Raw genomic sequence first — 14,295 nt, 5'->3', positions numbered from 1 at the left:
AGGATGCAACACAGAATGCTTGTTTGCGTTGACAAAAATTATTAACTTTCAATGACTTGATTATTTGCCTTGAAAAAAGCATTTTGATGTTTAAAATTGGATTTTCTGATGGCAATCTTCATGCTGCCCCAACAGGGGGGGAATAATGGCAGTCTGGCGACACACGCTGAGAAGAACCGCGCTGCTCCTGAGCCGTGATGACCAACCACAGGGCAAGTGATTTGTTTAATTTGAAGGCAACCACAGGCGCAACCGACTGCTATGGTCTGTTACTGCTGAGTGCCGATATCCGCTGTTACTGCTGTCAACGTTGTGGACGGTCCATCCAGTTCACCTTCCGACTAATGAATGTAGATAGTTTTCCCAGAATCACTCTTTTATAGCCGAAGGGTGCTACGTAATAGGCCACGCCTTTCAGTTCAGGTTTACCATTTCCTTATGTTCTTTAGACGAATTATTCCACGATTCGCATTTGATTTTTGTATCCAGCGAATAAACACCGATGGTGCTCTCACACACGCAACGGTTTTAACCCGTATCTTTTTGCGGTTTGTAACATCAAGCGATTTCGTTTGCTCGCTGTTGCGTGTTGCATCATGTTGCAACTTGGCAGCTGGGAGACGACGAAATTCTGTTTATGCTGATTGATTGAATCGACTTCATATTAGCTCTACATAGTCGAACTAACTGCTTTTGTGAATGCGTTCTAACAGGGCAGTTTATTATTCAATGTCGGTTATGCTGATCGCAGCCTTTGCGCTGCCCCTACAGCGGGGGGTTTACTAAATAAAGTAAAAGTAAAAATTAGACAACTACAACAGAATTTGATTGCATCCCGCACAGAATGTCTGCTTGTGTTAATGCCAGAAAATTATTAACCTTCAATTATTTTTTATTTGCCTTGAAAAAAAGCATTTTGCGGTTCAAAATCGGTTGCAAATTACAACCTTTGAGCTGCCCTAACATTGGGGGAATCAAGATACACGGACAACATGCACTGTGGAAGCTATTTCACATTCAGTAAATTCGACGGGTGCGACAAATTTAAATTGCTAGGATGCAACACAGAATGCTTGCTTGCGTTGACAAAAATTATTAACTTTCAATGACTTGTTTATTTGCCTTGAAAAAGGCATTTTGATTTCCGAGATTGGATTTCCTGATGGCAATCTTCATGCTGCCCCAACACGGGGGGAATAATGGCTGTCTGGCGACACACGCTGAGAAAAACCGCGCTGCTCCTGAGACGTGGTGACCAACCACAGGGCTAGTGCTGCTGCTAAGGAAGGATGACTGCTGTTGTCGCTGTCTAGAACTATTATGAGCGTCTCCGTTGTTGTTGTTGTTGTTTAAGTTTATCTGTATTTTTATGCTTTTGTAGGGTATAATACATGTTTTTTTTACAAGTATAAGTGATTCACATTACTGTTTTCATCTTTGATGTGCGAGTTTTGATTTTTGTTTTACTAAGCTTTCTAATTGTAGAGATTTTGAATTTTGGATTGTCCACTTTGATGGCGCTTGTTTGAAAGAAAAATGAGCGGCTCCGGCTGAAACAGGCTCTTATATAGGCCAAATAGCATGTTTTCAATTGCAAGGTATATGATCCTGTCGACCGTGCTTGGGAAGCAAGCATATAACGACCAATCAGGGGTCGAATTTTTCGTTTTGACAAGGCTTGACTATTTTCAATAGTACAATAATGTGAATAATAAAATTACAATTATCTTATTTTGGGAAGAATCTTAGAAGATTTTCCAATCTATTGCTGCAAGAACGAAGGAAATCCATCGAATACTAACCGATTTATTAGCATTTGAAATTGGACATATTTTTCACTTTTTTCGGTTTTAGATTTTCATTTCACATCCCTATGTAGCCTCCTGAGAGAAGTATTCTACTTCGAAAAATTCACCTTGATAATTATGGAATTATTTTTCACTCTAAATAACGAATTTCTGGTAACCAAAAGCATAACTATACCGAACATTTTGGAAGTAACATGAAATAAATATGTTTGAAATATAAGATGCAATTTTTTTTGTTCCTGGTATAATCGAAACGTCACTGTACCCATATATAGGTTGGATTATGTATCATTTAAGATTCAACTTTTTGTAGTAGGAAAATTGTTCCTGATTAACAACAACCTAAACAGACCAAATATGAGAATTTGTGGAACAGTATGATACCCAGAGGCCAAAAATCAACTTCAGACGCCATTTTAAATTTTTGGATAGTAGCTTCCAGTTTCATTACCCTATGTGAGTTTTTCAGGAACCAGGATAATGCTTAGAGGCCGGGAATCAACTTCATATTTCATTTTTTGAATTCCGATTTTGCGACTTATGGTTTCTGGGAAACAACCTTACATTGCCAAATTCGTTTCAAAAAAGAAAAATTGATGTTGTACCTGAAGTTATAATTGAAATATAAAATGTGAAATTTGATTTGTAATCACGAGCAATACCGGGAACATTCAAATAGTACAATATATTTTGATCAAACGATTTCGTTTCTTTCCATAACTTTTGAACCACGTATCAAATTGTTATGAGATTTGTTATTTGTACGTTCGAGAAACAGTCCGTAGTTATGTTCTTTGAGTTAATAGACTTTCGTTGTTTACAGAATTTAATACATAACGGCTGAAAAAGCAGTCCGATTATAATTAAATGAAATTGCAACCAAACCTTTCATTTGACACTAAAATTGTTGAAATTAGTTCAGCCATCTTTGGGAAAACAATTGAATTTGAAAAGTCATCGGAACATGTTTCTTTTCACAACTTTTGAACCCCATGCCTAATCATTATAAAATTCTTTAGTTAAATCTTAAATAGCCCGGTTATTTGATACTAATATTGTTTGCATCGGTTGTGTGGTTTGTGAGATAAGTAAGTTTCGTGATTTTCACATTTTCATACATTACAGACGAAGTTACAGTCCGATTACAATGAAATTCAATGGCGTGTTGTGAGGCAGCTAGACCTTCCATTTGACACTAATTTAGTAAAAATCGGTTCAGCCACCTCTGAGAAAAGTGAGTGAGTTTAAGTATTCTTCGGAATATGTTTCTTTTCATAGCTAGATTTTACATTTTTAAACATAACAGGCAAAATAATAGTCCGATTGCAAAACAAATCAATAGGGTTTTATGGGGCAACTAGACCTACTAATTGACACTGGTTTTGTGAAAATCGGTCCAGCCATCTCTGAGAAACATGAGTGAGATTAAACAGTCATCAGAACACGTTTCTTTTTATAACTTTTGAACTACATGTGCAATCTTCATAAAATTCAAAAGTTAAGGATTTTTTAGGTAGCCCGTTCATTTAAAAATGATTCTGTTCAAACCGGTTGTGTTGTTTCTGAGATAATGATGTTCCGTGATTTTTACATTTTGATACATAACCTCTAAACTGAAAATCTGATTACAATGAAATTCGATAGGGTCTTATGGGGCAACAAGACCTTTCATTTGTAATCAATTTCATGAAAATCGGTCCAGCCGTCTCTGAGAAAAGTGAGTGAGAATAAAAAATTTCACATACACACACACAGAAAACGCTCAGCTCGTCGAACTGAGTCGAGTGATATATTCCATTCGGCCCTATGGAGCACTTTTATATCTTCGGTTTTGCAAGTGATTGCTATACCTTTCTAGGAGAAAGGCAAAAAGGTTCAAGCATAATTATATTGTATTTCTAATAGAGTAGTAGTCTTAGGTCCATTCAAATAGAGCTTAAACTATCTAACATCTCACTTTCTCAATCTAATTATGTGTAGGCATACTACGATTACATATGGTGAAATATATGTAGATAGTCAAAAGTGAAATTGAAACATATTTGCGAAACCGAAGATGGATATAATTGAGCTTCACATCACAATGTATACATCCAAATATTTTCATTCGAAGTAATATTGCATACAAAAAGGGGGCGTAGCGAAAAGGTCCGAATACAACGCTTCAAATTCATTTTTCACATGGATGAGCATCGCAGGAAAACAAAAATACTCTGCTTCGAGGATAAGCCACTCCCACAGCTAAAATTTTGTGTTTGCTTTGTCTTTACTCTTGGCAGTGAATTAATGAAATGCAAGGAAAATGAATCGCCCAGTTTTTCATATCTAATCATGTATAAAGCATGTTTCTTCTTCAATCGTCACAGTTTTAATATTAAATTACCCAATTATAGTGCCTAATTAAGTCAACAATAAATTACTTGAATTATTTTTGCTGTGCCAAAGGTGTGAATTGACTATGGAAGATAATAAAACGGTTGGCATGTTCACAACTGCGTTTTCGGGGAATGGTGACCAGCAAAATTCTACAATACCGGTCGCTATTTTTCATTCGAACGGATTAATTCCAGCTGAAAACAAATCTATCATTACTGAGTACAATAATTTCAACACTTTGAATAAAGGTGCTTATTTTGTTAAAAGTGACCCATCTCTACGATTTTACAGTGAAACTAATGTGAAGAGCGGGCAAGAAAATACAACAGAAGAGCGCTCGCGCATGTTCAATAACGATAGTGTAAATCTAAATCAGAAAAATACTGATAATTTCAAAAAATTTTCGGTAGATAACTTACTGCAAATTGCCAAACTGAATAATAGGAACGGCACTGGTAAGATCAAGCATTATTTAAATTCAGATGATTATACCGTTGAAACCATTAATATATATATATATATATATATATATATATATATATATATATATATATATATATATATATATATATATATATATATATATATATATATATATATATATATATATATATATATATATATATATATATATATATATATATATATATATATATATATATATATATATATATATGTATATGTATATATCTATATATCTATATATATATATATATATATATATATATATATATATATATATATATATATATATATATATATATATATATATATATATATATATATATATATACATACATATATTTATATATGATTATTACATATCTTGATATTTTTTTACGAACTGTTTTTGTATCAACTTTTGTTCTAAATTTGGTCTCGTTAATAGCTACAATATCAAAAATTCTACCAAATTTGTTTACTGATACAACTATCCGCGAAATCTGTATCCTATTAACAGAAGGCTTAATTATGCGTTGCTTTGTTTTCATATGAATCGCAAAAAAAAGTGTTCATTTGTTCAACTTTTCTAGAATGGGGCCATTCAGTGCAAAGATTTTCAGCGAAGCCCACAGAAATGGCAACCTTATTTGTTAATTATAAAAGAAGCTGTTACATTAACTATTTTATAGTTGTAAAATTTTTCGAAATGAAAGGAGTTTGGGATAGGGATGGGATACCAGTAGCGTATTTCAAAAACGCGTTTCCGGTATTCATGAATTTAACATCTGTATATCCGTAAAAACTGATAGCTAGGTTGTGAAAACATACTAAAAAGATGTTAACATACGATGGCGTAGCTTTCTAACCAACGCATAAATGCTTATTGTGACTTGTGAATTCATAGAAGTTGGACTTACTAGCGCTTCCACTTTTCGTTTGGATGAAACTTCGCACACGTAGGTACAGTCCATCCAGAATTGTGGGTCAAAACGTAGAATCATCTGGCTGATCATTTCTCCGATTTGTTCTATATGCTATCCAAGAAAAATTGTAATAAAAAATAAATGTTCAGCAAAGTTCCATACTAATGTCATTAGAAATTATTGCTTTTGCAAATAGTTATAGAATAAACAACACTTCAAAGCGGAGTTAATGACTACAAAAGTGATAATTTGAATAATACCGTCTGCCGGGGGTAAGCCAAAACGGGAAATGTTTGTATGTGAAATTATTTTAGATTTCTAGAACCTAATGGCTTAAGTTTAATACTATATGCATATTGTTTCAAAGTACAGGATGAAAAACACGCGCAAATAACGTTACCAAAACATGTCACATGCAAACCAACCCGATCGAGAAATTAATCAACTTACTACTCAGACGGTGCGTTATGATGTCCAATATGTTGAGAAAATGTTATGTATTGAACCTCTCTTGATTCAGAAAATAATGTTTTTCCAAACTGTACACTTTTCGAATTATTTTGGGGTGGATTTGTGCCAAGCTATAATAATCGTTGCAGTGTGGAGAATTCACATTCACGACAAAATTATATTAATGTACACCAAAACACTTGCATTGTTTACATAGGGTATGTTTTCTAGCTATGGTATTGTTTAAAATAATAACTAAAGCTTGAGAACTGCAGGCTAACAACTGTTAGATGAAAAATTACAATGACTGATATTACTTATGGAATGTAACAAAAATTTGTACACCTATTCTTTACAAATTGATGCCTTTTAAGGCGAGAAAGTAGGGTTCTGGGTACATGTACAGCGGCTTTGAAGTTTGAGAAACTTTTTTACTCAATATAAGACATAATTTGACTACATATTACTTTTAGATATTAGCGCATTACCATTAATCACCACACTACACTTGCATACATACATTATAAAGCTTGCTTCTCATTTACAGAATATTTGGACAGTTCGGTTTGTAAGGTCTTCGTGTTCACTTTTCCATCATAGAAGTTTCATGCCACGCATATTTTTAATTTTCTCATTGAAGTGAATAGTGCAGAATAGTTGCGAACGATATGTCTAAGAGCTGCAAAGGAATGTAAAAGTTTACTCTACAGGCTGCTCGCGCCTCTAATCAGTGTTGTGCGTGAAATTACATTAGGGGTCTTTACATCGAGCTCGTATACGAATACCCAGCCGTAAACTGTGTATCTTCCATTACTCGTCAATGGAGGTGAGTATTTTTACGGCTGGGTATTTGTTTACGAGCTCGATGTGAAGACCCCTATTAGTAGTTTGATTTGCTGTTCCTCCTGGTTCAAGAGGATTGAAAAATTTTGAGCTTATATTATGCATAGTCGTGTTTAGGTCTCAATTGGGTTTGGGTTTTGCTTTGAATTATCCGTACCTATACTGTGTTTACCGGACACCATTGCGAAATTCCACAATGATATTCCGTTCTACGCATATTTGCGCAAAAAAGTTTATTGAGTTGAGATTAGGTGAACTTAACGGCTATTTATCTTTATTCAGAAAGTCAAATTGCCCTACACTAACCTTGAATCAAGTACGCAGTATGCACTGATGCACCGTCTTGCTGGAACATATAGTGGTCATCTCTGAAGAGTGTTCGAAGACACGGAAAAACATTTTTTCTAAAACTTCCGTTTTATAACAAACAGCACTGACTTTGAAGCAGAATCGCGCCAAATGATCTGGAAATACGCGAAAATTTAATCGACCATTTCTGATTTGACTCAGCAAACTGAGCATTTTTCACAGTTGGAGAGATTTTTTACACCCGTGAGTTATATTCTAAAAGAGCGTATGCTCTATGGCATAGGTTTCATTCAAAACATTGTAGCCAACATAAAAAAAATATACACTGCAAAAAAGAAATTTCTGACCTTGAAAAAATTAAAAATAAACATAAAATTTCAATTAAAAAAAAGAGTTGAATTTTTTTCAATTTTGTTTTTAAAGAAACTTGAAGTAAATACGCAACTTTTAAGAAAAGTCCAGGATGGAGAAATGAAAAATATTTTTTTATGGTAGATTAATTTTTTTATAAAAATTCTAATTCAAACATTTTTCAAAATATTTGTATTCTGTCATTTTGAATCAAATACTACAAGGTATACAGCCTTAGGGTTGTATGAAATGGTGACGTGGGACTAAACACTATAATTAGGAGATTTTTTGTTACAAAATATACAGAGTCTGCAGAAAAATTCTCAAGCATTCGCAGGCTCTTACTCTTCTATGAATGTGTATATTTGGGAATTTACTCTTTCGATTCTATCCGGTCACGATTATTTAGTGAATATCGAAGATAGAATTATTCCATTCTTTTTGAGTAATTATTCCAATTCTTTTTGAGTAATTTATGATAATCATCTTTATGAGAAAAACTTTCAATCACCATCAACAGCAGCATTGCGTTTTTCCTCGATTGCACACGAATAGAAATGTACGAACAAAAGTGTACCACTGCAATGCGAATAGTACCGCTGTAGAACGAATAGTAGCGCTGCATTACGAATAGAAGTGTACCGCTGAAATGTACGAATAGAAGAGTATCGCTGCAATCATAGACGACGAGAGACCTGCGGTTCTTTACTTCACTGGTACTGTTACTTTTACCGGCATGTTTTCTTTCAAGACATCAGTTTTTGTTAGGTTCTGAAAGCAGGCTTATAAATTGTTCAAGGATGGGGATTGTTTCAAACTTTTAGGAAAAATTTCACCTTCGAGACATCATACTGGTCTAAGCTCATGGAAGCAAAAATAAATTGACCTATTGGGACGGGGAGACTCTGCCAATTTTTATTTCGATATTGATACAGAGAATAACACAGGGAACGGATGGTGTCCATTCACGTCGTCTGTGCTAGGAAAGCTCGCATGTAATTGATTCATTTTTCGTGTTAATTTGTCATTGAAACTTTTTATCAATTTTACCGCTTAACAATGAATTTAGAGTGATAACTATCATATTACAAAATTGTTACACATTTTATCTATCCAACAACATATTGGTTATTGTTATCCATCATGTGGTTATGCTGTTATTAACGTTTGAAATCTGACGCAACATTTGCCAGTTTCATACCCGATTTTACAGAATGCATCCCAGTACAGTAAACAAAGACGTAGTCCCACGTCAAAAGCTTTTGGTAGTTAACATTTTAAATGCATCGGTTTTCGAGTTATATTGTGTAATAAATACACTTACACTTGTTATATGATGTTATGTTACATCATTACGATCTGCAGATACTCTCTTTCAAAGAGGAACGGAGAAATAACTGGAATTTTTCTGGAAATTGGAATTGGGGTTGTTTTTATGGTGGCGAGAAAAATATATACAAAATAAATATACATACAAAACATTCCAAATAAGCTTTATTTCTCTAAATATCGTTAGCAAAGTGACTTTTTACGTTATAAAACTCACTTTCAATATTTCGTGGCCTGTACTTTGTTTTATAAACCATATTTATTCTTCGTGGTATGATTACCACCAGGCTTTCACGAGTAGAAGCTGGGGTAGCATTCCCCGCTGCATTTACGACGTTTTATAAGTCTGTTTAATTCTTTAGATGATGCTTTGTAACGTAGGACTTAACAATCTTCCATTGATTTTTGATACGGTTCAAGTTAGGAAACTATGCCAGCCAATCCAACAATTTTAAATTTTCCTTTGAAAACCATCTTCAAGTTGTCAATGCTGTATAGTAAAGGTTTTATAGGGGGGGATGTTTTGTGATGAATTAATTTTTTACTTATATTTATTCAGAATTTTTATTGTGTGTTCTGCCACAGACGGTGACATATTAACACTATTACATATATTTTAAGCAGAGTAGGCAGTGTGACTTTGTACTCTTATCCAAGTGAGTTTTAAAACTTGCTTGCACATTTATTTTCGGTTTGCACGTAAACCCTACTAACAGTGCATTACACTTGAGTTAGATTTGAGTTTGAATCCTGCATAACAACAATTGCATAAAAATCGAATTGCGATGAAATTCGCGCCGCGTTTGCTGCAACAGTTTGTTGCATTGCCCTTTGAAAGCATAAATTCGATCTAAAAACAAAACTCATCGCGTCACATCATCGCCTGCATCGTTGGATACATCGTGCACTGCATGCATTGCACGCATTTAAACTCAATTGATCAGAGTGTACGGTGCAAAAAAACTCAAACTATCGATAGGAAGCAGATTCAAGTTGGATTCAAATCTGGAAAAGTGTTACTCAGTTCAACTTTGCACGAGTTCATGCCATCACTGATTTTAAGCTTTATTTTATTAAAAGATTGTAATTGCTTCCGCAGTTACGTGAATATCATTGCAGGAAAATTATAAACTTACTTGTCAAGAGAAAAAAAAGGAGTTTAAAATTAAACCTTAATCTAATCTTACACCTATCTTACTGACTATGAAGTGAGCTAATCGTTGGAATTGAGGATTGCAACGATTTTTGTCGGAACTTATTGATAATTTGGTTTAACTATTTCATGATTTTCTCTAAGCATTCAAATAACAATTTTAATTTTATTGCTACAAGAAATCATTTATATCTGAAAGCCGCGTGCGAGGCTCAAGCTTTTGTAGTCTCTTTCTATTATTTTTAAAGATACAACAACAATAATGAAAAAAAATCACAGGAGGGTTGTGTGCAAAGCCACGACCGCGAGGTTGAAGTAGAATACTTTTACACAGCTCTACTTACGGCTGCACATTAACCTACGGCCGGGCGAAACGGTTCACGCCGCTTTTCGCGTTTAGCCTGGCAGAGGCCTAATGTGCACGGCCAACACAATAGAAAGGTGTTTTCACATTGAAAATTAGACACGGCTTTACTGGAGTAAGTGTTGGCAAATGCATCTACAGCTAATACCGCCGCTATCGTACGAAAGCGCTTCGTTTCATGTGGGGAATAATATCAACAACGAAAAATGACGCGCGTCTAAGCACATCCGAACTGTTTCGCCACGCCGCTTCCATTTACTTCCTTATAACATCCGCCTCATGGAAGTACCGGCTGCACCTACCGCTGAGGCTGTTACCATACTGCTACTGGTACCCGAAACTATTAACTCTTCAAACTAAGTGTTTTATTTGTCCTCAAAACAACAATTGTTCAATTCCATATCGGATATAATGCAATCGCAGCTCTGTAATATTACCGACAGTAATATTCTTTTGAACAAAATGATCCAACTTTTAATTAGAGGAAGTGCCGGCTGATGTATGGCAAAAATCTCGCCCGATCGCTTGCGTTGGCGTTCGTTCTCAGGCAGAGGCCTGAGACGTGGTGACCAACCACAGGGCAAGTGATTTGTTTGATTTGAAGGCAGCCACCGGCGCAACCCGCTGATATATTCTGTTACCGCTGAGTGCTGATATCTGCTGCTGCTGCTGCTGTCAACGTTGTGGACGGTCCATCCAGTTAACCTTCCGACTAATGAATGTAGATAGTTTTCCCAGAATCACTCTTTTATAGCCGAAGGGTGCTACGTAATAGGCCACGCCTTTCAGTTCAGGTTTACCATTTCCTTATGTTCTTTAGACGAATTATTCCACGATTCGCATTTGATTGTTGTATCCAGCGAATAAACACCGATGGTGCTCTCACACACGCAACGGTTTTAGCCCGTATCTTTTTGCGGTTTGTAACATCAAACGATTTCGTTTGCTCGCTGTTGCGTGTTGCATCATGTTGCAACTTGGCAGCTGGGAGACGACGAAATTCTGTTCATGCTAATTGATTGAATCGACTTCATATTAGCTCTGCATAGTCGAACTAACTGTCTTTGTGAATGCGGTCTAACAGGGCAGTTTGTTATTCAAAGTTGGTTATGCTGATCGCAGCCTTTGCGCTGTCCCTACAGTGGGGGGTTTACTAAATACAGTAAAAGTAAAAATTAGACAACTACAACAGAATTTGATTGCATCCCGCACAGAATGTCTGCTTGTTTTAATGCCAGAAAATTATTAACCTTCAATTATTTTTTTATTCGCCTTGAAAAAAAAGCATTTTGCGGTTCAAAATCGGTTGCAAATTACAACCTTTGAGCTGCCCTAACATTGGGGGAATTAAGATACACGGACAACATGCACTGTGGAAGCTATTTCACATTCAGTAAATTCGACGGGTGCGACAAATTTAAATTGCTAGGATGCAACACAGAATGCTTGTTTGCGTTGACAAAAATTATTAACTTTCAATGACTTGATTATTTGCCTTGAAAAAAGCATTTTGATGTTTAAAATTGGATTTTCTGATGGCAATCTTCATGCTGCCCCAACAGGGGGGGAATAATGGCAGTCTGGCGACACACGCTGAGAAGAACCGCGCTGCTCCTGAGCCGTGATGACCAACCACAGGGCAAGTGATTTGTTTAATTTGAAGGCAACCACAGGCGCAACCGACTGCTATGGTCTGTTACTGCTGAGTGCCGATATCCGCTGTTACTGCTGTCAACGTTGTGGACGGTCCATCCAGTTCACCTTCCGACTAATGAATGTAGATAGTTTTCCCAGAATCACTCTTTTATAGCCGAAGGGTGCTACGTAATAGGCCACGCCTTTCAGTTCAGGTTCACCATTTCCTTATGTTCTTTAGACGAATTATTCCACGATTCGCATTTGATTTTTGTATCCAGCGAATAAACACCGATGGTGCTCTCACACACGCAACGGTTTTAACCCGTATCTTTTTGCGGTTTGTAACATCAAGCGATTTCGTTTGCTCGCTGTTGCGTGTTGCATCATGTTGCAACTTGACAGCTGGGAGACGACGAAATTCTGTTTATGCTGATTGATTGAATCGACTTCATATTAGCTCTACATAGTCGAACTAACTGCTTTTGTGAATGCGTTCTAACAGGGCAGTTTATTATTCAATATCGGTTATGCTGATCGCAGCCTTTGCGCTGCCCCTACAGCGGGGGGTTTACTAAATAAAGTAAAAGTAAAAATTAGACAACTACAACAGAATTTGATTGCATCCCGCACAGAATGTCTGCTTGTGTTAATGCCAGAAAATTATTAACCTTCAATTATTTTTTATTTGCCTTGAAAAAAAGCATTTTGCGGTTCAAAATCGGTTGCTAATTACAACCTTTGAGCTGCCCTAACATTGGGGGAATTAAGATACACGGACAACATGAACTGTGGAAGCTTTTTCACATTCAGTAAATTCGACGGGTGCGACAAATTTAAATTGCTAGGATGCAACACAGAATGCTTGCTTGCGTTGACAAAAATTACTAACTTTCAATGACTTGTTTATTTGCCTTGAAAAAGGCATTTTGATTTCCGAGATTGGATTTCCTGATGGCAATCTTCATGCTGCCCCAACAGGGGGGGAATAATGGCTGTCTGGCGACACACGCTGAGAAAAACCGCGCTGCTCCTGAGACGTGGTGACCAACCACAGGGCTAGTGCTGCTGCTAAGGAAGGATGACTGCTGTTGTCGCTGTCTAGAACTATTATGAGCGGCTCCGGCTGAAACAGGCTCTTATATAGGCCAAATAGCATGTTTTCAATTGCAAGGTATATGATCCTTTCGACCGTGCTTGGGAAGCAAGCATATAACGACCAATCAGGGGTCGAATTTTTCGTTTTGACAAGGCTTGACTATTTTCAATTGTACAATAATGTGAATAATAAAATTACAATTATCTTATTTTGGGAAGAATCTTAGAAGATTTTTCAATCTATTGCTGCAAGAACGAAGGAAATCCATCGAATACTAACCGATTTATTAGCATTTGAAATTGGACATATTTTTCACTTTTTTCGGTTTTAGATTTTCATTTCACATCCCTATGTAGCCGAACTTTCTGAGAGAAGTATTCTGCTTCAAAAAAATCCATCATCATCACCGTGACGAACACAGTAGTTTTGTTGTTATAAATTTAGAAAAGTCCAATTTGATATAAACATATAAATAAAATTTTACAACACAATCAGATTCGTTCGTATAAAACTTCGTCATTTACAAGCTTCAATAAAACAATCATTATATGAATAGAAACCAAAACAAATAGTTCATCTAAAATATATCCGTTTGGTAAAACTTCGTCATTTAAGATCCGTTTGTTCACACTTTGTCAGGTAAACTCTACATCATTTTGAAAAACTTGGCCAGTTTGGCCAGCGCAGTCTCCTAATTCTAATCCTTTAGAAATTCTATGGAAGATTGTGACAGTCAAGGTTGCAAAGCCCATCCAAAGAATAAAACAGACTTATGTAACGCTGTACAGGCAGCGTATAATGCTAGTCCAGCTTCTACTCGTGAAAACCTGGTGGTAAACATGCCACGAAGATTGAATATGGTTTTACAAAACAAAGGACTAGCCACAAAATATTGAAAGTGAGTTTTGTAACGTGAAAGGTCACTTTGCTAACGATACCCGATCAGAAAGAAAAAACAAAAATGTAACAGAAGCTGTTAGTTTGTTACGGGAGAAACCTTACAGGGTGTGTTTTCAATTTAATCCCGTTAGGTGTTAAAATAACAGAAATAATTCTACCAGTATCAAACACATATCAAAATTTGTTACTAATGTATCAGCTTTCTAACAGAATAAGATAGTATATAGAACAGCCACAGAGTCGCAGAGACAAAAATTAAAAATATTTGTTTTTTATTCGAAACTTTAGTGACTTTTGTGAGAAGATTCATA

General features: G+C 35.8%; 2 protein-coding genes across 6 annotated transcripts in view; one reads left to right on the top strand and one right to left on the bottom strand.

Annotated features, from left to right (window-relative positions):
• LOC129727207 (glutamate [NMDA] receptor subunit 1-like) overlaps positions 1-14,295 on the bottom strand; it is a 476,845-nt gene that overhangs the window by 44,112 nt on the left and 418,438 nt on the right. The window lies entirely within an intron of this gene.
• Positions 4,147-14,295, top strand: part of LOC129727208 (retinal homeobox protein Rax-like) — a 156,169-nt gene continuing 146,020 nt past the window's right edge. Inside the window, exons 1-2 of one of the 3 annotated variants that reach the window (XM_055684784.1) lie at positions 4,147-4,403; positions 4,476-4,639. In XM_055684784.1, the coding sequence (XP_055540759.1) occupies positions 4,267-4,403; positions 4,476-4,639 (301 nt within the window). In that variant the 5' untranslated portion in view covers positions 4,147-4,266. Of the gene's footprint in view, positions 4,640-14,295 lie in introns of all 3 variants that reach the window. The other 2 variants (XM_055684783.1, XM_055684782.1) reach the window with 2 other exon arrangements.

This window comes from Wyeomyia smithii, chromosome 3, assembly GCF_029784165.1.
Source record: "Wyeomyia smithii strain HCP4-BCI-WySm-NY-G18 chromosome 3, ASM2978416v1, whole genome shotgun sequence".
In the NCBI taxonomy this organism is placed as follows: domain Eukaryota; kingdom Metazoa; phylum Arthropoda; class Insecta; order Diptera; family Culicidae; genus Wyeomyia; species Wyeomyia smithii.
Note: the sequence above shows the minus strand (reverse complement) of the source record. Positions and strands in the feature narration are given on the sequence as shown.